The 27,520-nt window shown below is 36.4% G+C and overlaps 1 protein-coding gene across 3 annotated transcripts in view; it reads right to left on the minus strand.

The window, feature by feature from the left end:
• LOC145688133 (uncharacterized) overlaps positions 1-27,009 on the minus strand; it is a 147,015-nt gene extending 120,006 nt beyond the window's left edge. For all 3 annotated transcript variants that reach the window (XR_014131845.1, XM_081761921.1, XM_081761920.1), the window contains exons 1-2: positions 26,854-27,009; positions 3,305-3,416 (exon numbers count right to left, since the gene is read on the minus strand). Coding sequence is in view for 2 of the 3 variants with exons in the window: in XM_081761921.1 (XP_081618047.1) it covers positions 3,305-3,416; positions 26,854-26,880 (139 nt within the window). In the remaining variant the exon portion in view is untranslated. The remainder of the gene's footprint in view (positions 1-3,304; positions 3,417-26,853) is intronic.
• Between the last annotated feature and the right edge of the window lie 511 nt (positions 27,010-27,520).

Here is a 27,520-nt window from a genome sequence, read left to right on the forward strand (position 1 = left end):
CCACCACAAAGTTCACTTGGCGCGAGCTGGGATCGAACCAGGGGCCCCATGCGCCAGAGGTGAACGCTCTATCACTGAGCCACCGCGGCCCCTTCTTGAATCAAGGAGAAACAGTGTGGAGATTGGAAGAGGATTCATAGATGTAGTATCACACCTTAATTACTCAACATTTACAATGGATGTTTATAGAAGGAAGCATTAATGGGGATTGGAGATTTCAAGATTGGAAGACAGAACATTACTAACAAGGTTAGGTATGCAGATGATGATATTATAGCTCGAACCGAAGGAGGACTACAGAAAATGATTGACAAAATATAGTGACACTGGGAAACAATATGGAATGAAGATCAATGTAGAAAAATTGGAAGTTATGAGAACATGTCGTGGAAACGCGCCCTTACGGGTCAGACTAGAAAGAGAACTTGAAGAGGTAGATCACTTCAAATATCTGGGAAATATTTTGACGAGAGACCACTGCACCAAATAATAATAATAATAATAATAATAGTTGTAGTTGTTGTTTGAAATGTGGTGTTGGAGGAAGATGGGGAAATAAAAAAAAAAAAAGAACGGAGAGAGTAACAAACAAAGACGTATTAAAACGAGTAAAAAAGGAAAGGACGCTTTTAGCTAGCATTCTTCGTAGGAAGGCCAGTTGGATTGCACAAATCTTGAATAAACTGTCTTATTTATACCGCCATAGCAAGATAAAAGGAAGATGAGGAGCTTGAAGAACGTAACTGATCGATGATTTGAAAAAAAAAAAAAAAACTGAGTTAAAAGCAGGGTGGATTGATTTAAATCAGTCTGATTTAAATCAAGATTTAAATCACTTGATTTTTTAAATAAAAATCGTTGATTTAAATCAAATTCCGAAATGAATTAATTTAAAGTGAAAGTAAGTAAAATCCCGTTTCTCTTCTATTATTTCGATTATGGAAGATAATAATCATAATACAATGAGACTCAAATGTATGTAAGCACAGTATGAAAACGAGTATCATGTAGGGAACGATCAGGGAAAATCCCGTTTGAACGGGTAACGGGTGAACCCTGCTTTCTTCTCTTTGTAACACAGGGTCTTAAAATTTCTATTCCAACGGGGAAATCACCATGGACATTTAAGATGAAAACTCTTTTGTGTCCACGTCTATTTGTTTGTTTCCAGATAATAGGAGCGTATTTAGAGGGGTCCGATCCCCTCTCCGAAACAAAAATAATAATAATTTTAAAATTTTGGGCGAAATTTATGTACTAAATACATAGTAGTTCCTCGGGATCGTAATACGACAAATTTTGGATGCGTTAAAATAACGAATAATACTTTTGATAAAGTGGATACTTGACCCCATTGCAGAACATGCCGCGATCTGCGATGTGATCGCAGAAAATTTGCCGCGCCTGTGTAGGAAAAATTGTCAGAGGAAATAAAATAGCCAACAGAAAAGTATAAAAACGTGCCTGCTATGTATAGATGTCTTAAATGCACGGACAACTCGCATTTGAACTGTTTTTCACGTCACATAAAGCATATATTTAACAATCACAAGTGTTTCTTCTTCTGGAACTGATCATCTTGATTTTTTTTTTTTTTTTATTTTGGAATTCCTGCAGGGAATTCGTGTTATTATTCAGTCCAAAATCTCTTATCGTCGCGAATTGTGTCGAGGAATTTGAAGCTTTAAAATATGCAAAACGATAATCATTCCTGTTGTTCTGTATGGTTGCGAAACATGGTCGCTTACTCTGAGGGAAGAACATAGACTGAAAGTATTTGAGAACAAGATCTGAGACGAATATTCGGACCCAAGAGGAACGGGAATGGGTAATGGTGGAAACTTCATAACGAGGAGCTACTTTGTTTATACGGTTTACCTAACATTGTTAGGCTTAGGTGGGCAGGTCATGTAGCTAGAATGGAAGAAAGTAGAAACGCTTTCAAGGTCTTGACTGGAAGACCAATCAGAAAACGACCATTAGGAAGGCCTAGGCGCAGATGTGAGGACAATATTAAGTTGCATCTCGCAGAAATAGGAATACAAAGTAAAAACTGGATCCAGTTGACTAAGGATAGAAGTTAGTGGAGAGCTTTTGTGAACATGGCATTGAACCTCCGGGTTCCATAGGTCATAGAGTGAGTTAGCTAATTTTAGGCGAAATTTACGTACTTTATATCTATTTCGTGCCGCTAGCTAGTTCCAATTGTTTAAAAATATGCCCCTGCCAAATATCAGTAACCTTCGTGAAAAGAAAAGTGTCATGTTGATATACATCGCTGTACTTTTTCCTTAGTGCTTAAGAAACATTGTTTGGGATTGAAATAGGTTAACGATTGGGAATTAATTCAAAATTAAAACTCAATACTTTCACTTAAATGACATAATTAACATTTAATACTAATTCCTAATGTTTTTTCTTCAGTTCGCGACTTGTATTATACGAAGAAAAAGATTTGATTTAAATCAAAAAAATCGATTTAAATAAAAAAAATCAACAAAAATGATTTTTTTGAAAAAAAATCATGATTTTTTTCCACCCTGGTGGAAAGAGGAAGTTGAAGATCGAGCAACGTAGAAGAAACATTTCTATGCCCGAACCTAAGAAAAGAAAAGAAAGAAAGAAAAAAACAGTCCCAGGACCTGCCAAAAGGCAGAATACTTAGTAATGATTTACCAATATTCAAGATAGTACACGTGATTTTCTGTGTTGAAGACGATAGCCAAAGATTGCAGTGGATAATAATGAAAAATTTAAATTACGATTCGATTAAATCCAGTTTTTTGTTTCACACAATTTAATTTGAGATTTTCAGGACGAGATTCATATTTGTCGACCGAGACTAGTGTCGAAATAGGAAATCTTAAATTTCCTCCACTTTCAACTTCTGTCTATCAGAAGTATTCACTACGTTTACAGGTTCTATCCTATCCAGCAGGTCTAACAGCCGAAACGAGACGAACGAGTCAAACGATCCAAACAAGTCTAAAGGGTCAAATCGTCCTATCGGGTCAACTAGTTTCACACGGGTAAAAGTGCAATTTCTATACGACAAGCGGGCGGTCCAGAATAGATTCCATTACCCGACACTAATATGAACAGAAACATTTTGAAACAGGTATTTTTTTTATATATTAGATAACACACTGAATTCTCAAGTCAGATATCCTACTATCTATAAATGCAAGGACATTTATACAATTGTACGGGCATCCCTGAATCCCTAACAACCTTACCTTGAAGGGTGGAGTCAAATGACTACCTTTAAAGTTATTCAATAAAAGCCAATTGAAAACGTACTCACCTACTACTGGACCTGGCTGATATCCGTATTCCACCAATCGTTGGAACAACTCCTCATCGCTCAACTTGGAAATATTTCTAGCAGTCAGCGCATCTGCTCCCGAACTGGTAACCTAAAAAGGAAAAAAAATATTGCAAGATAGGCATGTACAGTTTATATGTTACCAAAAGGGAGATTGACCTGAGAATTAATCTTATTCAGTTTTGATTATTGAACAATTTTTTCACCCTAGTTCAATACTAGCATCCTCCACAGGTACACCTTGTCTCAAAAAGGTTGAGCGCATTCTTTATTGGTGTTTTGAGGCAAAAATTTTCTAAGTCCAGCTTCGGGTATCTTCGGGAAAAAGTAAGCCAGGTTCGAACCTCCAAGCCAGCCTTTGCAATCGGGAAAAAGTTTGCAGATGTGTTTTTCTTCTTTTAAATATAATAAGACTTGTTACCAAGTGTTTAAAAAAGCAACATTGATTGAAATACTTAATGATACAATATTTCGAAACCTTGCACATGCTTGTTTGTCATTTAGCTCTCTATACGTAATGGAGCATTTAAATACGTTAAAGAATCTTTCCATATGTAAAAGAATGTTCAAAGTTAAGAAATAGAACATAATTATCGCCTGAGTACTAAAATACAAGTCAAAGTAGAACAGAAACAGCGTTTGTAATGGATATGAATGTCATAATTATCTTGAGATCCTTTATACATCGCTAGAAGCTTAGTTCTAGAAGTCCTTGTGTTAGCTCATTGGTAAGCTGTCGGACCTTAAATCATAAGGTTGTGAGTTCGAATCCCATCTGGGTCAATGCTTTTTTTTAAATTATATTTTCCGCAATGCATGAAAAATTATATAAAATAATTACATTAAAATACATAAGTTGTTTATATATAACATAATAATTGCAGAACATAGTAATTATTATGTTTAAAATATAACATCTGAGATAATTTTCACAGTAGGTCGTTATTATATATGAGAATGTTAAATACAAGTTAGGAAAATCGTTTAATAGCAATAAATAAGTTATGTAGTGTATTTATTTGCAGCTATTTGTCATACAGATTTAACTTCTCAATATTCTCATTACAGTATGTTATTTATATTCGTGAAATACAGTATATTCCTACGGATATAGAAAGTGTATAAACAGAGTATCCAAAGTCGTATCCTGCTTCAAGGCACATAGCTTTTCCCGATCCCCTTAACGTCACGGGAAGAAACACAAATTCTCTTTAGAACGGAATGTCGTTACTTAGAGTCTCATTCGAATACGTTGAATATGCTTTTGTGTATTCATATCTCTCTCTCTCTCTCTCTCTCTCTCTCTCTCTCTCTCTCTCTCTCTCTCTCTCTTTCGCTTTTTTATGTGTGTGTGTGTGTTGCAGAATATCCCAAGTTGAATACAACATTTGCAAAGTATATGAGCATTATTGTCATCGAATACCAGAAATTGAAAGTCGTGTTTCTTCAGGTTAGGTTTGCGTCTTCATGTTAGCTCACTGTAGAGTACGGACTTGCCACTGAAGAGGTCTTGAGTTCAAAGCCTACAGCTAATTATCATTCTTTTGTTAGTAGGATTGCACAGAAATCGGATACAAGGAGTGGTTTACTTCTAGAAATATTTTCAGAAGCGTTTAGGTAGCCCTGAAAAGGGCTGTTTTCGGGAGTTAAGGCGGGGTCATTAATATTGTGTCCAAGACCCTTCTGAATTTATTACACGCTCCATTCTTCTGGGCATGGAATCTATTACATGGGTGACAAATCTATCTCCTTCCCCTACCTCCAGCCATGCTTCGGAAACAAGATGCCACAGGTCATCCTGCGTTCTTGGTGGATCTGCCTCAGGCCAACTTTCCCTTAGAGTACGCTTCACTTCTGCTTACATATTTTCCATGAGATTGAGGTCTGCTCCACGAGGCGGCCAGTCGATTAAATCAATCTCAGGGTGCCCTGCGAACCATTCCTGAACCACACGGGAATTATGTATTGGCGACTGGTATTGCTGGAACTGAATTACACCATCAGGCTGAAACAGATGGCACCATGATATTACTGATAATGTCTAAGTACTGAGCATTGTCCAGATGTCCTTCAATTCTATGAAGCTGTCCTGCTCCGCGACTGGAAATCCAACCCCAACATAAAATAGATACATGGCCACTGCGATTGCAAGCAGCCACATATCCATGGTCATATTGGGTGCCTCTCGGACGATACACAAAACGGCGTCCCTCCTTTGATGTTGTGAATATGGATTCATCTGAGAAAACTACGTTTTCCCAATTGAGACCCACATTCGCCTGTGCAAACGCGAGACGGTAAATTTTGTGGTCGTCTGAGAGTTTTTCCTTCACGGCAGCAACACAGCCACGTAACCCAGCATGACGAAGCCTTCGCAGAGCTGTATGCTTACTACCAGGAAAGAGAGAAGCTTCCCTTATCTGTCTAGACGTCCTTAGTGGGTCTAACCGGGCTTCGTTTACTAATCTCGCATCTTGGGCTTCGGTTGACACATGCGGACGACCAGGAGATTGTAAATTACCAGTCTGACCTGTAGCACCATATTTCCGAATCCATTGCCTTCCTGTAGAGGCCGGGACACCTACTCGCCTGCTAGCTGCAGTTGCAGAATAACCTTCCAACTCCCATAAAGTAATTACTGCTGTACGTCTATCCATAGTTACCAATGTTCTGAGCTGTGAGAAGAAAGCAATAGGTGAAAGCTAGTACCTGACGTGTGATTGGTTACTTGCACGACACGCCTATTGTGTGGAACAGCGTTGCCAGATCTAGCATAATGATGCTAGATCTAGTATAATTTGCATGTCTCTAGCACCTAGCATCTTGCTTTTAGCATCTTGCACAAATCTAGCACAATTTCAGCAAGTTATCAAAAAGCCGTAAAACCTGGAGAAGTTGGTCGTGGGAAGAAAAAGAACGGCAGAAATGTATCCTCTTCCATTGATTCATACACTCGGTAAACCATACAGGCAGTCTTATTTTCCTAAGTAAGTTCGGAACGGCTTTTTTTTTTTTTTTTTTTTGTGGCTCCACCCAGGGTTTTCTAATCCTTTAACTCCGAGGCATGGGCGGAACTATGGGGGCCATTCTCCCCCAACTTTTTGACAACTTCACCATCTTTACTACTGACTTCATGATCATATTTATTCCTGAAATGACAGCTCCGAGACCGACCAAAAATCTGCCCCCTCCCCCAGCAGACGATTCCCAACTCCGCTTATGCTGCGAAGTAATTTTCTTTCAAAATATGTAAACAAAAACTTTGCATTCATTTATACGATATATACGCCATTGAGTTTGGCAACGACTGCAGTAATTTAGTTGAGTTAAAATTTTGGTGCGTGAAGTATTGAGTTCTATCCATGCATTCTTGCTCTCTGTGTATTTTAAGTTACGTTATCGTATCTCAACTTTGTTTTTTTTTTTTTAGACTCCTGAATTAGTAATTATGAGGATCTAGCATAATTTGACCGAATCTAGCATAAGTTCGATCAGGTTTTGGAATAATTCCGAGCTGTGAGTCTGGCAACGCTGGTGGCGAACGACTTGGTCAACGACTCGCGAAAGAAATCTGAAAATGGTGCACCGTAATAATAATAATAAAAACAGTTTTTATAAAGGAATATTAATGCATACGAAAAGCTGTTTAAAGAATGAATTGTTATACTGACTTTACACGTATAAAAACATATACCATATACCAAACAGATTGAGCGATATGATTATAGCTGTTTTGAGACGAACACTTTCGAAGTCCAACTTCGGGTGTCTTCGGAAAACAGTAAACTAAAGCTGCTGGTTCGAACCTCCAAAGCTAACCTTAGTAATCGGGAAAAGATGTACAGATATGTTTTTCCTTCTGTTAAATATAATAAGACATGTTGAAATGGTATTAAGTGTAGAAAAAAGTAACATTGATTGAAATACTTAATGATACAATATTTCGAGACTATGTATTCACACTCTCGTTTCGTCATTGTGATTTCCATACGGAAAAGAGCATTTACGTATGAGCTCAGTTATATTTCAGAAGCAGCTTCTGAAAAGCGGTTATGTTAGCTCAGTGGTACAGCACCGAGCGTTTAAATCGTGAGTTCGATACCCGTTCAGGTGAGATTCCTTTATGATATTCTACTTTCCTCAATGCATGAAAATTATGTAAAATAGTTACATTACAATTCATCAGTTGTATTTATATTTTCATATCATCAGTTGTATATATGAGTTGAATATATATATTCATTTCATTTCACGACATAAGTAATTCTTATCTTTAAAATATAACATCTGAGGTATTCACAGAACGTCGGTGTGTTATGTGTGAATATTGAATACAAATTTAAAAAATCGTGTAATAGCAATAAATAAGTTATGTAATATATTTATTTGCAGCTACTTTCATCGCAGATAACTTCTCAATATTCGTATTACAGCATTTAGGTAGAGCATATCGAAAATCGGATCGTGGTTCAAGACAAAAAACTTTCTAGCCCCAAACTATCACGTAAGAAATTCACGAATCGCAAAAGTAAAGGGAAGAGATTGAGAGCGGTAATTCCTTAATCGCTCTCTCTCAACTCTCTCTTATCTGCATTTATACATATAAAAGTGTATGTATGTATGTTCCATCATAACTCATGTATGCCTAGAGCAGGGTTTCTCAACCTGGGAGTCGCGGCCCCTAGGGGATCGCGAAGATAGGCGGAAGAGATAAATATAGTTAGAACCTAATACCAGAAATTATTTTTAAATATTATTTTTAATTTTGTTGTGATAGGCATACTTTTATTTTTTATACACACTGTAAAGAACAATAAAAAATAAGTCTACTGAACATTTTCAAAGGGTGTAGAATTCGTGTTACTATTCGGTTCAAAGTCTCTTGTCGTCGCAAATTCTGTCGAGAAATTTGAAGCTTAAAATATACAAAACGATAATCATGCCTGTTGTTCTGTATGGTTGCGAAACATGGTCGCTTACTCTGAGGGAAGAACATAGACTGAAAGTATTTGAGAACAAGATCCTTAGACGAATATTCGGACCCAAGAGGAACGGGAATGGGGAATGGCGGAAACTTCATAACGAGGAACTACATAATTTATACGGTTACCCAACATTGTTAGGGTCGTCAAGTCTAGGAGGCTTAGGTGGGCAGGTCAGGTAGCTAGAATGGAAGAAAGTAGAAACGCTTTGAAAGTCTTGACTGGAAGACCAAACGGAAAACGACCATTAGGAAGACCTAGGGGCAGATGGGAGGACAATATTAAGATGGATCTCGCTGAGATAAGAATACAAAGTAGAAACTGGATCCAATTGGCTAAGGATAGAAGTCAGTGTAGAGCTTTTGTGAACGCGGCATTGAACCTCCGGGTTCCATAGGCCATAGAGTTAGTTAGTTAGTAGAGTTGTTTAAAAATGAATTTAAATCAAAGAGGTATGATATAAAACTAATGAGAACTGTATATAGAAATACTAGAAAAATACACATGAAACAAAACCTGCACATTGAAATACAATTAAAATTAAAACCAAATGAGATACCTAAGCATGGTGTAATTTCACTAGTGCAGCAATGCCCGGTTCAATCTTCATGACGAATATTATCAAACCGTTTTCAACTGATAAGCGATTTCTTATCTTTGTTTTAATGTTTACCATAAAAAAAAACACACTTTCGCATATTCTTCTCTCCTCATCAGGCAGAACTTGTCCAAGTCTTCGTTACAGAAAACCAGTTGCAAAGACTTGTCGCATGATCATTCTATTATTTGGTCAAGAAGTTGTGGGCTTAGATCGGATACGTTAATGGCCTCTTCAATGAAGGAGTTTAACATCCATCTTGAACCAGCACCTTCGTCGTTGGGAATATAGATATTACAGTTACTGTATCCACTGTTAGTGCCGGGCGCCGAAAAAAGGGGCCACACATTTCGGAGGAAGTGTGTTACTCATGTTAGGAAAGTGCATGTGCACATGTGTAAAATAGAAGGAAAAACGTAATAAAATGTGCTCAAAATTAAGGAAAGGTAGGGTTTATTTTGAAAATGTTATTGAGCTTCGTGCCAACCATGGTGGCGCTTCGTAGCTAGTCTGTCGACGTCACTCATATATACGGTGACATCGTACTATACTCTCGCCCCGGGCAATGATTTTCGATGGCACTATTCACTATAAACAAAAAAAAAATGGATTCTACTATTATAGAAATAGGTATGTTAAAAATCCCACACAAGCTTATTATAAAAGGGTCGCTGGCAAGAGCGTGTGATAAAAGGGGATCGTGATAGAAATTAGATTGAGAACCACTGGCCTAGAGTAATTTTAACCACATTTCTTATAGTTTCAAAAAGAGTGCTGTCGGGTTACCTATGGTGAATGGGAGGGGGACACATATAAAAGATTGCTAGAAAATGATCGATATTAGATTCATAGTTTTCGGGGTCGCTTAGATAAATAGTGAGACTTTCAATTTCGCTTAACTCCGATTAAGCTCTCATTAGTAGGGATGGGCACGAACGACTTTTCTTTGAAACTCGACTCGAGTCGAAACAGACATCTTTGAGGTCTACTCTTGGACTCGGCGCGAAAAATATCTTCCAACTCGACTCGGATTAGAGTCAAGTCGAACCAAAACGAGCCAAATCCTGTGTGTAGTCCTACCTAGACAATACATAGACAATAATTATTCTATCATCAATTATACTACTGTTACTACAAATAATAATAATAATAATAATAATAATAATAATAATTATTATTATTATTATTATTATTATTATTATTATTATTATTATTATTATTATTATTACAACACCGTGTACAAACATGAACGATAGATGGTTAGTAGGTTAGTAAAGGAATACTAAAAGCTAGTTGACTGCCGACGTCGGTAGTCATGAAGTCTACAAGGCAAGGACATCGTTCATTACCCTAAGCTGTAAGCGTCGGTGGACTACAGATGGTCAACTATTAACCTCTCGCCAGAAATTGGTGGCCCCGCAGCGACGATCCGTGATGGCCCAAGTTCCATATTGAAAACTTTACTACCAGCGGCAGAGACGCGATGAAACGCCAACGAACCACAAAATTACTCTCCCAAAATATGTTAAAATGCCTATATGTGTGATTTGTTTATATTTAGGTGAATCAAAAAACACAAAACAAATACCCGGGGTGGACGCAAACTATCAATATTACGATTACTAGGCACGTGTTCTTCTGACTTCCCCACGGAAACGATCATAAAAAGCTTGGTTGTTGAAGGATAAATCATTGACGTCTTAATTTAGCCAATCAGACAAACCCCTACATCTCGAGTTCTAGGAGGTCATACCGTGAACCGTTTCAGATTTATTGCTTTCTGGTGGAGTACTATCCATGCGCAAAATTTGAGCATAATAGCCGACATGCATCTTCGGTGCCTCTTATCTTTAGTACAATTTTAACCAGAGATGGTGTGGGTCAATGAAAATTTGATCCACGACCCACCATGACCCACTATGACCCACCACCCAAATGGCCCATTGGCCCACTCTGACCCATCAACCATCGTGATCCACTCTGTCCCACCACCAACTATGAACCACTCTGAACCATTGCGACCAACTCCGACCCACCAAAACCCATCGACATCAACTCTGACCGATGACCCACGTCCTCCTCTCCATTGACTAAAGAGATTACACTTGTAATAAAACAAGACTGTGAAATTATCACTTATCGGAGTTTGAATTTCTACCGTCATTGGCTCAAGCACCTCTTTGTTACAATACTGGTGGGTCTGAACTTTACGATATATAATGGCAAAGTGTTTCTCATCTTCCGAATTAAAATGAATTTAAATTTATCATATGTAATTATTTCTTTGTTGCCTTACAGACACATTTCAGTAGAAAATAGGGTGAAATTTAAAAGTTTCGAGTCAAGGAAAAGTAGACCAACGTAAAAAAAAAAAAAAAAAAAAAAAAAAAAAAAAGAGAGAGAGAGAGAGAGAAATTATATGCTGAATTTCAGCTCTCAGTTGAACGGCTTGTGAGATACTAAATTTTTCGCAAAAATTCGGACTTCTACTCCCCCTAAGGATATGTATTATAATGAAAGTGACACGCGTATGATAACTTCCCAGTTGGGATTGGAGCCTGATTATATACCAAACGTCAATTCATTTGACTTTGCAATTTGACCGTGATGATTACGCAGACATAGTTACTTTCAATTTTTTATGATACATATCCTTATTTCATATGTTACAGATGATTCAAAAATATTTTTTCAAGCAGTTAGCTCCTCTAGAATCTCACAGGCTGCATCCCAAAATCCAACTCCTACTATTCTATGACAATCCAAAAGTGACTGAACTTTTTTCATTAGGAACAAATGACAAAAGAAAAATGGAGATCTTGAAAGTAAAATGTAGAAAAGCTCGGTGCCCCCAATAACTCATTATTTCTCCTCCCCTTCATTCCGAACTTAAAAATAAAACTTAATTCGAATATGGTTAATTAGTGAATTTATTACAGTTAAATTCCACTCACTACATGCTACAGCTACAACTATGTAAGAAAAAATAACAACTGTGAAACATGTTCTGAATTACTATTACATTTCTTACGCTATTATTAAACATATTAGAATAGTAAAAGAGGATTGTTCGTGAAATAGTATATTTGCTCATGATTTTTAACTTTTTCATACGGAAAAAAATTAAAATATTATTCAAGTTTTAAAATTTGCACTCTGCAAATATGTTGCTCTCTAGGCAATGGGACTAATGTGGACTAATGGGAAATACTGCACTGTTAGCGGCGCTGAAAACTTATGATTCGATTCTAATATCGGTTGATTTCGATATCTTTATGTCGCTACGTAACCACCCTGGGTGCTAATGGGAGCTTAATTGGACTTGAATTGAAAGTAGAGCTATTCACCTAAGCGACCACGAAACTATGGATTCAATAATAATATCGACCCGTTTCTAGCATTTTTGATATGTATCCCGACAGTACTCTTTTTCCAGACTGTAAGAAATATAGTTAAAATTGCTCTAGATATATCAGAATTATGTTGAAACACACACATAAATCCACTTTTATATTCTGTATAAATAGAGAGAGAGTGAGCGAGCGAGCGAGCGAGAGAGGGCGACTCAAGGCATCACCACTTCCACATTGCAAAAGCATATATCAGGAATTGAATTGAAAATCTATGTAAAGACTTTCTGCTGTGGCATGCTTCATAAGGACAATTCCAGTCTGCTCACGTGACCTTTGGGGTTCATGAATTTTTTTGCGAGCGTTCCGACTTTGGATTCTCTGTTTATACCCTCTGTTTATGCATCGAATAACTTTTCAAGAACATAAATGACATTCTATATTATGAATGTTGAGAATTACTCTCTATATGACAAATAGCTGCAAATAAATACACTACATGATTTATTTATTGCTATTGAACAAGTTTCTTAACTTGTATTTACATCCTCATATATAATACCGACCTACTGTGAAAATTATCTCAGATGTTATATTTTAAACATAATAATTACTATGTTCTGCAATTATTATGTTATATATAAACAACTTATGTATTTTAATGTAATTATTTTATATAATTTTTCATGCATTGCGGAAAATATAATTTTAAAAAAAGCATTGACCAAGATGGGATTCGAACTCACAACCTTATGATTTGAAATCCGACAGCTTACCAATGAGCTAACACAAAGACTTCTAGAACTAAGCTTCTAGCGATGTATAACGGATCTCAAGATAATTATGACATTCATATCCATTACAAACGCTGTTTCTGTTCTACTTTGACTTGTATTTTAGTACTCAGGCGATAATTATGTTCTATTTCTTAACTTTGAACATTCTTTTACATATGGAAAGATTCTTTAACGTATTTAAATGCTCCATTACGTATAGAGAGCTAAATGACAAACAAGCATGTGCAAGGTTTCGAAATATTGTATCATTAAGTATTTCAATCAATGTTGCTTTTTTAAACACTTGGTAACAAGTCTTATTATATTTAAAAGAAGAAAAACACATCTGCAAACTTTTTCCCGATTGCAAAGGCTGGCTTGGAGGTTCGAACCTGGCTTACTTTTTCCCGAAGATACCCGAAGCTGGACTTAGAAAATTTTTGCCTCAAAACACCAATAAAGAATGCGCTCAACCTTTTTGAGACAAGGTGTACCTATAGACCACAAGAAAGTAATTGAATACCTATATTTTCCGCAGCATCAAGTTGTACCGTGAACTTAAATTTAACTTCGTCTAATACCCAATGGATAGCGGTGTGTCTAGCGAGTAAACCAATTACCAAGAACTTCATTCATCTCTTGCATTGAACTTGAACGTTTAGTGCTATCGAATTTCCGCTAAGATCTTTAGTCATCTCTTCTCATATTGTTACAGTAATTATTGTTCACCGTGATACTGCTTTCCTTCTGATGTTGATTTCAGTCACTCCATTTGAAACGTGGTTTGTTTTTGAAGTTCTCAACTAATAAAAGCTCGGAAGCGACTTTACAAATTCTAACAGTATTGTTGATTATTTGTGTGTTTATATGTTTAAAAGATATGAATGTTTGTGTAAACAAAAAAAAAAAAAAAAAAGGCATAGAGCCCAGGCAGCGAAGCTTTATTTTGTTCTCCCTCTCTTCGTTTAACCAAACAGCTACCAATTTTAGAAGTTTCCTTCTAATCATCAGTTTGAAGGAAGAGAACACACCTGTGAATAAGGTAAGGAAGTAACTCTCACACAGACATACCACAGAACTTAAGGAACTTTATTTACAAACTTGAACATCACTACCGGTACATTTCACTTATTTCAATTAGGAAATATTATTCCAACTAGCACACACACCTCATAACTTTATCTTAGTGCTGTAAATGCAAAATCCAGTACAGAAAAAAGAAAGAAAAAAAAGTGTTAACCGCCCCCACTACTAGAAAGTCACTAACAAAAGCATATTTCGTTCTGTATTGACGCACATTTTGGTAGACAAAAAAAGAAGTAGAGAATGGTGTTACGATGTCACGGGTAGCCGACTCTTTCCATGCATTGAAGGAAATAAAGAAGACGGGAAGGTCATACGTACTGCTCACAGAAGAGGCGGAGAGGAGTTCCAAGGATTTTTGAATCAAGACATCCAGTGTTTATCACCAACATCAGAGCTTGAAAATTCTTTCCTGATCTAGATGGTAGTTCTGAAAAGCAGAAGACAATACAAATCCAATCTGATATACGGGCCTACATATTTTGGCCTTAAGTTACACTTCCTGTGCATAAAAAGTGAGCGAGCGAAAATGAGCGCGCCTGAAGGCAATATAAGAAATTCAAACAAACTTCTACCATGCTCAAAATTTTAACTACGATTGTACTTACCTGAAATTCCGATTCCTCCTAATACCTTACACTTCCTAGCTTTCGGTGAAGTGGAAAGGACCCAGCAGGTCAGAGCAGTGCGAAAACACCTTGTCTATAGCTGACGGTCACTACCATTTGATGTGACTGACAGCTAAACAAAAGCTGTTTTCACACTCCTCTACCAGAGGAGTCCGACTCTTTACATTTCCTTGGTCTTTTTTTTATTTTTACTCATTTTTATCCGTGAACAAGGTTTCAATGGAACCAACATCCAGAAAGTTTAAGAAATTTTCAGGAATCGGAACTTCAAGTAAAAAGTTGTATGTGTCCATGTACACTCATGTCGCATGTCTATATGTTGTTGTAGGAACATAATTTGATAACGAATTCGCCCGGTATTTCTTATGTTAGTATGTGCATAATTGGCAAAGACATGTATGTGGCAAATTTCATGTCAAAAGAGCAGTAAATAAGAACAATAAAACGAAAATAAAACTTTCTTGTCCATTTAGTAGCGCGTCCAATGTTTCATCATACAGACCCATTTCTCTCTGTGGTGTGCGAGAAAATAATCAAAGATAGATTGCATAAATTTGCTTCACCCTACTTAGATCCTACTCAACATGGCTATCTTCCTGGCAGTTCTACTCTCAAATTTATCTTTATTACTTTCGGAAGCAATTAAATCTCTGTCCAATAATACACAACTTGATGTAATCTATCTAGACCTAACTAAAGCGTTTGATCGCATTGACACTAAGCTTCTTCATAAACTAGCACATCGATTTAATATTCACGTCAACAACTTCTCATTGTTACGAGACTATCTCACTGAACGTGAACAACGTGTTGTTCTCTCTGGATCTACTTCGAATTTTGTTCCTGTTCTCTCTGGTGTTCCCCAGGTAGTGTTCTGGGCCCACTTCTTTTCCTTCTCTTCATAGATGATCTCCCGTCTTAAGTTATTTGACACCAAAATTTTTCTCTTTGCTGACGACTGCAAATTATTTCGGGAAATTAGGACAGCTCAAGGTGTGATTGAATTGCAAAAAAACCTCTCAGATCTTCTGGACTGGTGTAGCATGTGAAATCTAAAAGTAAATCCCTTAAAATCTCCTACTATTACATTTTCATTAAAGAAAAATAAAATCTCTTCTAGCTACTTCATTGGAGATGATCCTATTGCAAAGGTCTCATCTCAGAAGGATCTCGGGGTTGTGTTCGACGAAAGACTTCTGTTTACTGATCACATTTTTGCCATGACCAAGAGTGCTATGGGATTACTAGGTCTCCTGTACAGGTTTACAGATTCGAGATATTACAGCCTTAAGTATATTCTATAAAACGTTTATTTCAACCAAAATAGAGTACGGTTCCACCATTTGGAGTGTGGCTAGCGTATCAAATCTCTCTCGCATTGACTCAGTTCTAAATTTCTTTCTTGCCATTGTCAGGAAAAGAATACCTTCTCTACGCTGTTTAAGTAAACCTGAATTGTTGACTGTTCTTGGCATCCGTACACCTTCATCTCGTTGCATGCTACTTGATATGATGTTTCTTCATAGAATTCTAAATGGGAAACTTAGAACTGAAGAACTAATCTCTAAATTTAATATTCGGGTACCTGCAAAAAGAACTAGAAATAGTGAACTACTTCATTGCAACACGCCTCGATTATCAATTATTCAGCGTTCTTTGTTCCATAGACTGGCTTCTGAATTTAACTCCATTGCTTCTGACGTGGATATTTTTAAATATGAGAATGTATTCCCACGGGAAATTATTATTGCTACACTTACGGACCTTTGTATAGCTTTTTGTTTACACTTGTTAATTTTATATTCTATGTTATATAGTTTCAGTGTAAAATGGCTGCCTTGCTTTATCTGGAACTTTGGCAAATAAAAAAAAAAATAAATAAATAAATAAAATAAAGTGTTATTGCCATTGATGCAAGCAAGGTATTGGCACATCATTGCTCGATTCACTCACACAGGTCTCAAGTAATCACTAAGTATACGTATTGTTTGTGTTGAGGTGTGTGTGGGTTCAGAGAAGCGGGATAACCAGGCTAGAAACAATTCACTTTCAAAATTATATATATATATATATATATATATATATATATATAAATCTGTTTGCCGAAATACTAATATAATCAAAGTGAATTTAATGTTAAAATTGAATTAATTTTCCAAATCTACAGTCCATTATCTTTCAAATAACGTAGAAATGAAGGCTATATGACAGTCCGGAAGGGGGGGGGGGGTGCGGGCAGTACCGGATTATTTTTCGATTGGGAAGACGTACTTTCATAAACGTAATTTACAAATAGGAACAACAGGATCTATACAAAGTACAGATCAAAACTCAATTTCGTACTTATTTTTATCAACATTTACGACAGTTACATTTTAGTCTTCAAAACGAAATAAAAATAAAGATTGAACATTTCCACTACATTAAATTGAAAATTTGTAACCAAAGAAATATGCAGAACTCCTTGTGCATGAAATCAATTTCTTACCTCAGCATATGCCAATCTCAGTGATTGGATTTCACTATTTGAGACTGAAGGAACCTGCTACTTCGTTTAAGCAAAACGCAGCCTGTATTGTTCCTTCACAGACCGAACCTCCTTATCTGAGAAATAATATACTCTTCCAGTACCTTTAGTAAAGGGGGCGCACACAGAACAAATAATATTGGATATCGGAACATGGCTCACTTCGTCTTTTCCTGGAGAAGGCCAGTAGAAGAATGGAGCCGGTCCAAAAGGGTGCATATACTTGACTTCAACATCATTTTTCTCTTCATCTTTACCTAACGCTAACCCAAAAAGCCAATGGTTATCCATAGTTCTCAGCACGGCTTTCTACCGAAAAGCTCAAGTCTCTCAAACTTAAGTACTCTTCTTTCCTGTGCAGTCAAATGTATGAATAACAATACTCAATTAGATGTTATCTACTTTGATCTCTCGAAGGCCTTTGATTCTGTCAGTCACATTCATCTTCTTCATAAACTCTCCAATAGATTTAATGTACATGGCAAATTTCTCTCTCTAATCACAAGCTACTTGAAGGACCGTAAACAGAGAGTTGTTCTTTCAGGGGCGACTTCTAACCCCCAACCCGTGATCTCAGGGGTGCCTCAGGGGAGTGTACTTGGGCCTCTGCTGTTTGTCCTTTATATGGATGATCTCTACACGCACTTATCAGCTCAACCTAGTGGCCTTCTGCTTTTTGCTGACGATTGTAAGTTATACAGAGAAATATCGTGTCTCCGTGACACAATTGCTCTACAGGAAGACATAAATTACCTCACAGGCTGGTGTGAAATGTGGCACTTGAAACTCGACAGTAAGAAATGTGACAGTATTACTATTACTTTGAAAAAGTCTCCTGTCCCCTCCACATACCATATCAACGATTCCCCTATCACACATTCTAATAGTCATAACGATCTTGGTGTCATCTTTGATTCAAAACTCACCTTCTCTGACCACATCTCCTCAATACTAAAGAATTCAATGCGCATGTTGGGACTTCTTTATCGATTCACCGAACTACGCACTGTTTCTTCATTAGCAACTTTTTATAAGACTTTAATAGCGCCCAAGATCGAATACTGCTCTCCCATATGGGCCATGGCAGCACCTACACATCTCTCCAGACTTGATTCTGTTCTCAATTTCTTCATCGCTATAGTCCGTTTTCGTGTTCCTGCACTTCGAATATTATCTAAGAAGGAGCTCTTGCGACATCTTAATATTCATACTCCTGAAGTACGCAGAATTATCTCTGACCTGAAATATCTACATAAAATAGTTAATGGAAGCTTAAGATCGGAAATATTACTTCAGGAACTATCTTTACGTGTCCCTTCCCGCATCACCCAGAATACTCACCTATTCCATATTGCCCGTCCTAGGTTGGCTGTTATAATCAAGTAACAACTGATGTGGACATTTTTTTCGAGCTACCCAGTGTTTGAAAGAGCAATTAAACGAACTTTGACGGAATAGTTTTACTTTTACACTCTTTTTTCTATGTTGTTGTTATTGTTGTCTTGTTTTTTTTTTTTTTTCCCTGTCTTTTGTTAGCATGTCCCTGTGTAAAATGGCAAAGTTATGCTGTATCTGGGAATTTGTTCAATAAATAAATAAATAAAATAAACACATGCAAGATACGAATTAGTAATGATGTCCGCGATGTTCATTCGAGAAGATGTCTTTTCTTCACTAAAATGAAAGTGGAACTGAAATCTGGATAGCACTGATTCGCTTTATCCCAATCGAGGTTTGGCTTAGAGGAAAAAACTGATGATATGATCGTGTTCCAGAAATTGTTTGTGCACCAGGAAAACGATTTTGTAATTTTTGCGTGTATCTATGAGAGTTTCTTTTTTCAGCAAGCTGAAATTTATATACGAGATCTACAGAAGGTAAAAACTTTTTCTGGCGTATTTAAAAAATCAGAAAAACTCTGAAGGCTTTCTTTAGTAAGCAGAAGTTTAATTGTCCCAATACCATCACATGGGGATTTACCATGGCTTGTAGCAAAAAAATGACCATGATGCACTTAAGGAGAAATCCTCATAATGGTAACAAGTTCATGAGGTTTTTACAATTCTTGTACTGCGCAGCGCATCCATCACTTAAGCAATTTACATTTTTGACATATGGAAACTGCTCTTTCAGAAAAGAAGTTATTTGTTTCTGAGTCTCATAAACAAATGCGACATCGTGTTCCAAGTCATCTGATATCACATACAAACTAGAAACAGTCAGGTCTGCAGATCCAGGAAGACGTGTATATAGTACTGCTGGGTGTAGGGTACAGGAATCAGTAGACCAGTGATACCCTTGAACTTCGTCTTGAATTATGTAGGAATAATTTTCACTGAAGTCCATCAGAACAACGGCTGTCTCTGGCTCAAGATTTTTCTCTCTGTCCTTTAAGAAATGTGAGTGTGCTTTGAAAATAAATGAAGCTTTGGTGGCACAAGCTTTTCAAGCTTTCGTATCAAAATTGTCACATACTCGTCCAGAGTGACAGTACTTTTCATCAATTATGTTATGTCCGTTGATACCGTCTGGTAATATGTTACTTCCTCCCCAGGATCAAAATCCTCGAATTTTGCAATCAGAAGCTGCCTCAAATTTTCACTGAAGGGACACTCGGAACAATGCCTCAGCATGCAATCCCGACTGTACACAGAAACCAGATGACGGATCAAGTCTTGATATGTCTCTTCTATATGACATGCATGCAGTAGGAGAATAACGTTTTGATGTATTGTACACACGCACACGGAATGTGTCCCAGCAGAACCTGCTAATACACACTACTTAGGACGTAGCGTGCAAAATTTAGAAAACCCAATTTTAATGTTGGGATGTTGATAATTAAATAAGGAGTATAATTCTTTTAAATTCCCAAGTAATAATCGCTTATCCATGTGTACATTTTTTGAAATACTCACTGTTTTTCCAGGTAAAATTCTGGAATATTCGCTCCAAGATGAGAGCACTAAAGTTAACAGTTGTACTATTTCGCTTCTAGTGATTTTATCTTGGAGTTTGGCCTGTATTAAATCAAGAAGTTTATACATATCATGAGCCTTTCGTTTCACATCTTTTGAAATTTTACAAGAATCTTGTTTAGAGATAAGCTCTCTTCCCACAACTTTGCTTATTTTACTTTTCAGAGCAGAACTTGCTGAGTCAAGCTTTCTTTTAGCATATGCAGGCTTGCTGTGTGACGGAATGGCATGGAATTTTAGAGGTGACTCCCCTAATGCTGTAAGTAAAACATTAAGATGCTCTACAGTTTCGTTTTTTGTGACAGATTCTTCTAAAACAGATACATCGTGTTCACTATATCCGCCCACGTCTTTCCTTCCAATCCCAAGTTTGTTTCTGCAATTACCGCATATCTTTTGCCCAGGAATAGCCTTTACAGAGTCAACGTTTTTATTAATTTCATTAGCAAAATCAACACTTACTTTTCGCAAAGCCTTAGTGATTGTTTTATGTGGCACTTAAATGGATCAAAACAACTTGTCTGATAATGTTCATACTTCAAGTAATATGTTTTATGATGTTCACAAACACTAGTTGACAAATCAGAACTGATTCCACACCTTTGCAGGGTTTGAAAAAGCCCGGGTATTTTTTAAAAAACCCAACCCACCTGGGCTTATATGGGTATTTTCTGGTTTTATTGTTTTTTTTTTCGAAATATTTCCATGTCTTTGGGGTAAAAAAAAAAAAAAAAAAGTGTTAAAATGTGATTTATATTTCAAGACTGCCATTGTCGCAACTTACAAGAATTTTCTGTTCACTACTGTTTTGAAAAAATGGCGCCATTTTGAAATTATTAAAAGACCGAAATTGCGCTTTATAGCGTAGATACCTGCTATTTTGAAAAAAAAAAAATACGCTATTTTGAAATTTTACGTTGGTATGCCGCCAAAATTTATGCAGGAAGTTTAGTGTGTCTCGTGCTTGTACCCTGAAAACTTAAACTTAAAAAACCGGAAGTTGTACCTTGTAGATATGTGTGTGTGGTACAGGCAGACAAACGAACAAATGCAGATCGAATCACTCCAGGAGCCTCAGTAACGTTCGCCAAATACAGTATGAATACCAAATACTGTATATTGTTTTAAAACAAAGATATGACATGTATTATAAAATAAATGTTTCAAAATATCTTATATGGCAAATATTTTCCAGCGTAAAAGAAATAGTTTTATTGTTGAAGTTCACTTCCGATACTTTGCGCGTTCAATTACGGGAATTTCCCTGGCACTAGCAAGACGGCTCTTTCACAAAAATGAATTTAAAACAATTAACAAAGAGATAATTCTTATTTTATAAAGTAAATGTTTCAAAATGTTTTAAATGAAATTAAATATCTTCCAGTTTAAAATAAATAGTTTTATTGTTGAAGTACTAACTTCCGATGCTTTGTGCGTTCAATTGCGGGAAATCTCTCGAGCACTTTTTTCATGACGGGTTTTCCCCGAAAATGGAACTTTCTTTACTGTACATCGACACTTAAACTAGTAGGGAAGTTTAAATTCAGCACCTGAAATAGTAGAGTTACATAGTCTTCGGAACTCCGAGCATTAAGCTTCTTAAATTTTAGAAGAATTTTTTTGCTGTTGCTGGTTTTGATTCTACAGAATGCTTATTTGAAGAGTAGCAACTAATGACTGAACTAAACTGTTGTTGCTGGAAATCCAAATTTTACTGAAGAAAACTTGTGTTATCATCTAATGCATGAAATAAAACTAATAGCTTTACTAATGTATTCACATATTTGCTGGTGGTACAGGCACCTATTACCAGTGCTCGAAGCGGGAAAAAAGCAGAGGCGGAATGTTTTATTACAATTCTGACTCGACATACCGGCTATCTAAATGTTGAAATGCAGTGAGGGTATGTTGCCTAAAACAGATTTCAAAGTGGGGTCTGCGATACCAAAACATTGAAATGTGTTGTAATAAAATGGAACTCACAGCTGTTATGCAAAAAGTATTTTTACAGTTACTGAAAAGTAAACAATTAGAAATTATACCTACGTTTGTAAATATAAATGTTTTCCTACTTTACTAAATTTCTGCCATGAAGCCGGTCAACCGTTATATAAGTCTATTTCAAGTGAGAGAAATTCCTTTTTTGTTAGGACACTTTTTCAAAAGCAGTTGTACACTCATGTCCAAAATTAATGTCGCATGTCTATAAATATATTGTTGCAGGAATATAATTTGATAACTAATTCGCCCAGTATTCCTTATAATGTTAGTACATGTATAATCGGCAGAGACATGTATGTGGCAAATTTCATGTCAAAAGAGCAGTAAATAAGAACAATAAAACGAAAATAAAACTTTCTTGTCCATTTAGCAACATTTTGTTTTACTCATTCTAATTTGCGTATTTATAATTCTTTTCGTATGAAATTTACCACAAACATTTCCCAATTATACACATAGTATCAGTATTGAAACTGTCCTGCAAAATCATTATCAAATTATATTCTTACAAGAAGACAGTTATAGATATGCGACAATCATTTTGTACATGAGTGTACATTAATTTCAACTTCCGGAATTTGATGGATTTCATCTTCAAGTGGTGGAAAGCACCCACCACTATCACCAATTACAGATGTTAGTCATTCCTATGCTTATAAGCATCAAGCCTCCCCCCAATTCTGGGTATTCTAAAAAACGATGAGAAACCCCTCCCAAAATATGTTCCTAGATCCGCCACTGCAAGTAACTCTTGACTCAAATTGCGTGCGGTTAATGTAAAATTGTCTTGGAAGATAGATAACTGAGAAATAAGAACGTTGCTTTAATTCAATTAATTTGTGAAAAGATAAAAAAATATCAAAATGACACACAACTTTCTTTTTTAACCGCTTCCTTTCCAGCAAATGCAAGAATAACTCTGAAACAATAGTATTTCTTAATTCCAATTAGTAACTTATAGTATACTTTTTTAATACATCTGAAATTTCAGATGGTATTGCAACGGTGTACGCAGATCACTTTCCGAATGAACAGGAGTTCCGCGTTATCGGAATGTTTGAGAACCACTGGACTAAAAGATTGAAGTTCTATTACACAATGACTGAAAACCATTGGAAAGCCTCTCTGTAGTAACGGGGGAAAGGGGGATATGGAGAGACTTTGATCCCCCGGCAACAACTTTCTGAAAAAATAAAACAATTTCCCCTTATGTTGTATTATAGAGAATTACACGCGAAAATGCTCAAAAACCAAATGAGGATATTAATTTCCTGTGGGGTAAACTCCCGGTCTCCCACTCGACTGAGAGTCCACGGAAGGTCCACACTAACAACAGACAATCCCTAAATTCGCCCATGCTCAAAAACACGGCATTTATATGCATTAAGACAAGACACACACACATACATACATAACAAAGAAACAATTCAATATGACACAATAACATATAAACTAGGTGAACTTCTTTGAAGACCCTTCATTTTGAAAACAAAATATAGGAAAAAGATAAAAATGTCGCTGTCGTCAACTTAGAAATTATTTCTATATAAGAAATAAAATCTTTTCATGTACAAAGCTATTCGTCAATTACTGTATATTCGTATAAAAAATTATTTATTAAAGGAATTTAGCATCTACTTTCCGGTGACGGTATGTTTTAATCATTGAAAAACCAGAGACTGCATGCCTACATGACTGAAAAACCACAGAGGTGGTATGGCACACCACCGCATACCGTCTCACTTCGACCACTGACTATGACCTTAAACTCGTCAAATGTATGAGGGATAACGTCCCAAAGCGTCGTCGAGCACACTATTCACAGAAAGTATTTTCTAAAACATAAAATTGCATATTTTACTTCAAGTAGGTTATAAACACAATCCATACATTAATTTCTTATATAATTATCTCAAGCTAAGGTAAGTTTTTATTTATTCATTCAGTGCATTCAGAACTTTATATAGGTCTAACATTGAATGTTGTTGTATACTCTAACATGAAAGCATCTAATTCTACCAAGGGAAGTCCAAAGTCTGATAAAAGTCACTTTCAATGTGATCACCTTAGTTGTACAGATAATATACTAACCAAAAGTTCAAAAACCCAGGTGGGTTTTAAAGTGGGTTTTTTCAGGCGGGTCCAACCCGAAAGGGCCCACTTGGGCAAACCCTGCACCTTTGGGATAACAATTCTTTCTCGGATGCACTGCACTGTTCTAATTCACTTCGCGTCATCGTCGGCCAAATTATCACTTGACAGGATGAACAACACTGTCTTGCAGCAACCCCAATAAGTATTCAGTCTTAAACACTCAACACAGAATATCTGCACTTAAATATCTGCACAGAAACACAGCTGAAACCGAAATGAACAAGTTACTGTACGGCCACAATGCAGAATCAGGCAAGATTAGACACGTTCCTACTCGCATTGCTCAGACAAGACTTTTCACGTCAGCTTGGTAGTTCAAGACACAACGTGCATGTTCCCGTTAACTAAACGATTTTCAATCGGTAACTAGTCCTGCATTAGATTTGATAGTTTATTAAAATCCTTAACTTTAGATTAAAAACATCATATTTGGAAACTGCTTTTCCTCTTACATTTTGTTGTAACTATGATAATAACAGTTACCCTATGTCAGGGGACTTTTGAGACACCCTACACATTTAACAACTACGAACGTAAGATCTTTGACACTATAGATACATATATCAACAAATATATTAAATAAATATATATACTCTTCAAGTCATACAAAACTTTGCATTATGACTAAAAGCTTGTACGGTTAGGTTAAGTTTGGTTGGCAGGATTTTAACTGGCACTGGCTTCCCCTTGACTGTTATATAACCTTCATTTCTACTTTATTTGAAACATAATGGACTGTAGATTTTAAAAATTAATTCAATTTTAACATTAAATTCACTTTGATTATATTAATAGTTCGGCAAACACACACACAAAAAAAAAAAAAAAAAAAAAAAAAAACTATAAAATTTCGAGAATGAATGTTTCTAGCCTGGTTATCCCGCTTCTCTGAACCCCCACACATTTAAACACAAACAACACGTATACTTAGTGATTACTTGAGACCTGTGCGGGTGAATCGAGCAATGATGTGCCAATACCTTGCTTGCATCAATGGCAATAACACTTTACAGATGACACGAAAAGCTGGCGCGTTGGCCTTGAAGGATTAATGAGAATTACTAACCGAAGAATTCAAAAAAGCACTAATTTTATTTTACAGTCTCTTAGAACATACATTAATGTTCAACTTTAAAAAAAAAGCGGCATGGTAATTGGTCCGCCTCACAGCGATAATGCATTACGTAAAATTAGAAATTTACACAAAAAATTAACTGTTTTGAAGTGCAAGGGTGCATTTTTCACCCTTAATGTACAGTTTTTTTTTTTTTTTTTTAAGCTCTACAGACTTATATAAACTTCGGGTAGAAATTTCCGAGTGATACATTGCGTAGATACTGAGAGATGAATTTTTGTATTAAGCTCTACGAAATATTAGATGACCTCGAGAACGACCGGGATGCCTGAAGTTCTGAAACTTTGGTCTCGTATTTCTCACGAACTATTAGGAGTTCGGAAGAAAAATTTTACAGGTCTTCATGCCTTAGTAGTGTTAACAAGTACACGAAGTTTCATTAAAATCTGAATTGGTGTGTAACATGGCCTGGGTGATTTGACGTGGAATGGGCCAAGTAATAATGTCAGAACCATGTAATTTTTTACCATCAACCACGTAAAAATGTCAGAATGACCAGATGTACAGATCAAAAGTGCGTTCTGCGAACTGTACAAAGGGTCTCTTGTGTACAAAGGGACTGTTTATTCAATTTTACAGAAAATGTGGAACAGTACACATTGAACTAATCACACCTGGTCATGAAAATATAAAACTTTAAATCACTTGTCACACTTGGTATTTTGCCAAAGAATGAAATATGTGCATTAAATACACACCCTAATTTAGCAATAAGCCTAAATACGAGATATGACTATTAAAATTCAAACAGAAATGCGTACCTCACGTTAAATCAACATTACTGTGGTCATTTTTAGCAGTCCTGTCCTTTGCATGCGTACTGTATTTCACATCTCAATATTAAAATACATATGTAACTGTGAAAAAAAAATATTACAGGGTATATCTAAGTAAACAGCAAATTATTTCTTATACTTTTTTACGAATGCAGAACTCGAAAACCACGTTTCAAGTAATACATTCTCTTTTCAAATTAAGAGCACTTAGCAACATTCAACTGTTTTTTTGAAGCATGGTGGAACAACACATTTCAACCACAGAATTCTCGAACTCTATTGATGTGATAATGAAATATAAATATGTAATACCAAATATTGAGTACAAATATAACAAATCGATTTCCAGTGTCAGAAAATGCAATATTAACTACATGCTGCAAGTATTTTTTGATTCTATTTTGGCCATACTAAACTTGTGATTTACGCTTTAAATAGTGTGTAATACAACATATTCATGTAACGCATAATTGTACCCTATTAATGCTGTAAAAGAAAAGAAAATTAACCAATCCTACAACTGTTACAAATATACTAACTTCAGACATCATGGAATTTCCTGCCATTGTGCTCTGACGAATCTTCTCACTTGTAATTCCCGCTGCAACGATTCGCTAACTGCAACTCACATAGAGGAAGCAGGTCAAGGATGTTAACATCATCCTTGAAGCAGGCAGTATGAATCAGGGGCGGATAGGGCCACCGGGCGGCGCCCGGTGCGCCCTCCCAACGAGTCACCCCCAAGATGCAACATTTAAAAGGAAAATTCGAAGTGAATAGACCAAATTTTAATTCGTGAAAATCGATGCGGCATTGTGGAAAGAAGGCAAAGCTAATTTATTAGAAGCAGATGTTGATGACTGCAAAAAGATCACATATCTATATAATGCCTCCAAGCCTGCAAGATTATCAACTACTGACTCACAACAGATAAATACAGTATTGAAGTTAGCGATTTTACCTCATCTGCTACGAATACTGCTGTCAGAGTGGAAAATAAACAGGTAGAGCAAGGTGTCCATAACTTTTACTTTCAAAAACGGGACGCATACGAACCGGTGACGGGGGGGGGGGGGGAGGGACTTCCACATTGCATTTTGGAACTCGGCAGTGTTTTCAATTTAAGTAAGAATGATAACACAGCGTTTCTAACTTAAGTACTACCCAACAATATTTTTAACTACTTCCATATTCAGAATTCCCACT

The sequence above is a fragment of the Thermobia domestica genome, chromosome 6, assembly GCF_964235325.1.
Source record: "Thermobia domestica chromosome 6, izTheDome1.hap1.1, whole genome shotgun sequence".
Classification (NCBI taxonomy): Eukaryota; Metazoa; Arthropoda; class Insecta; order Zygentoma; family Lepismatidae; genus Thermobia; species Thermobia domestica.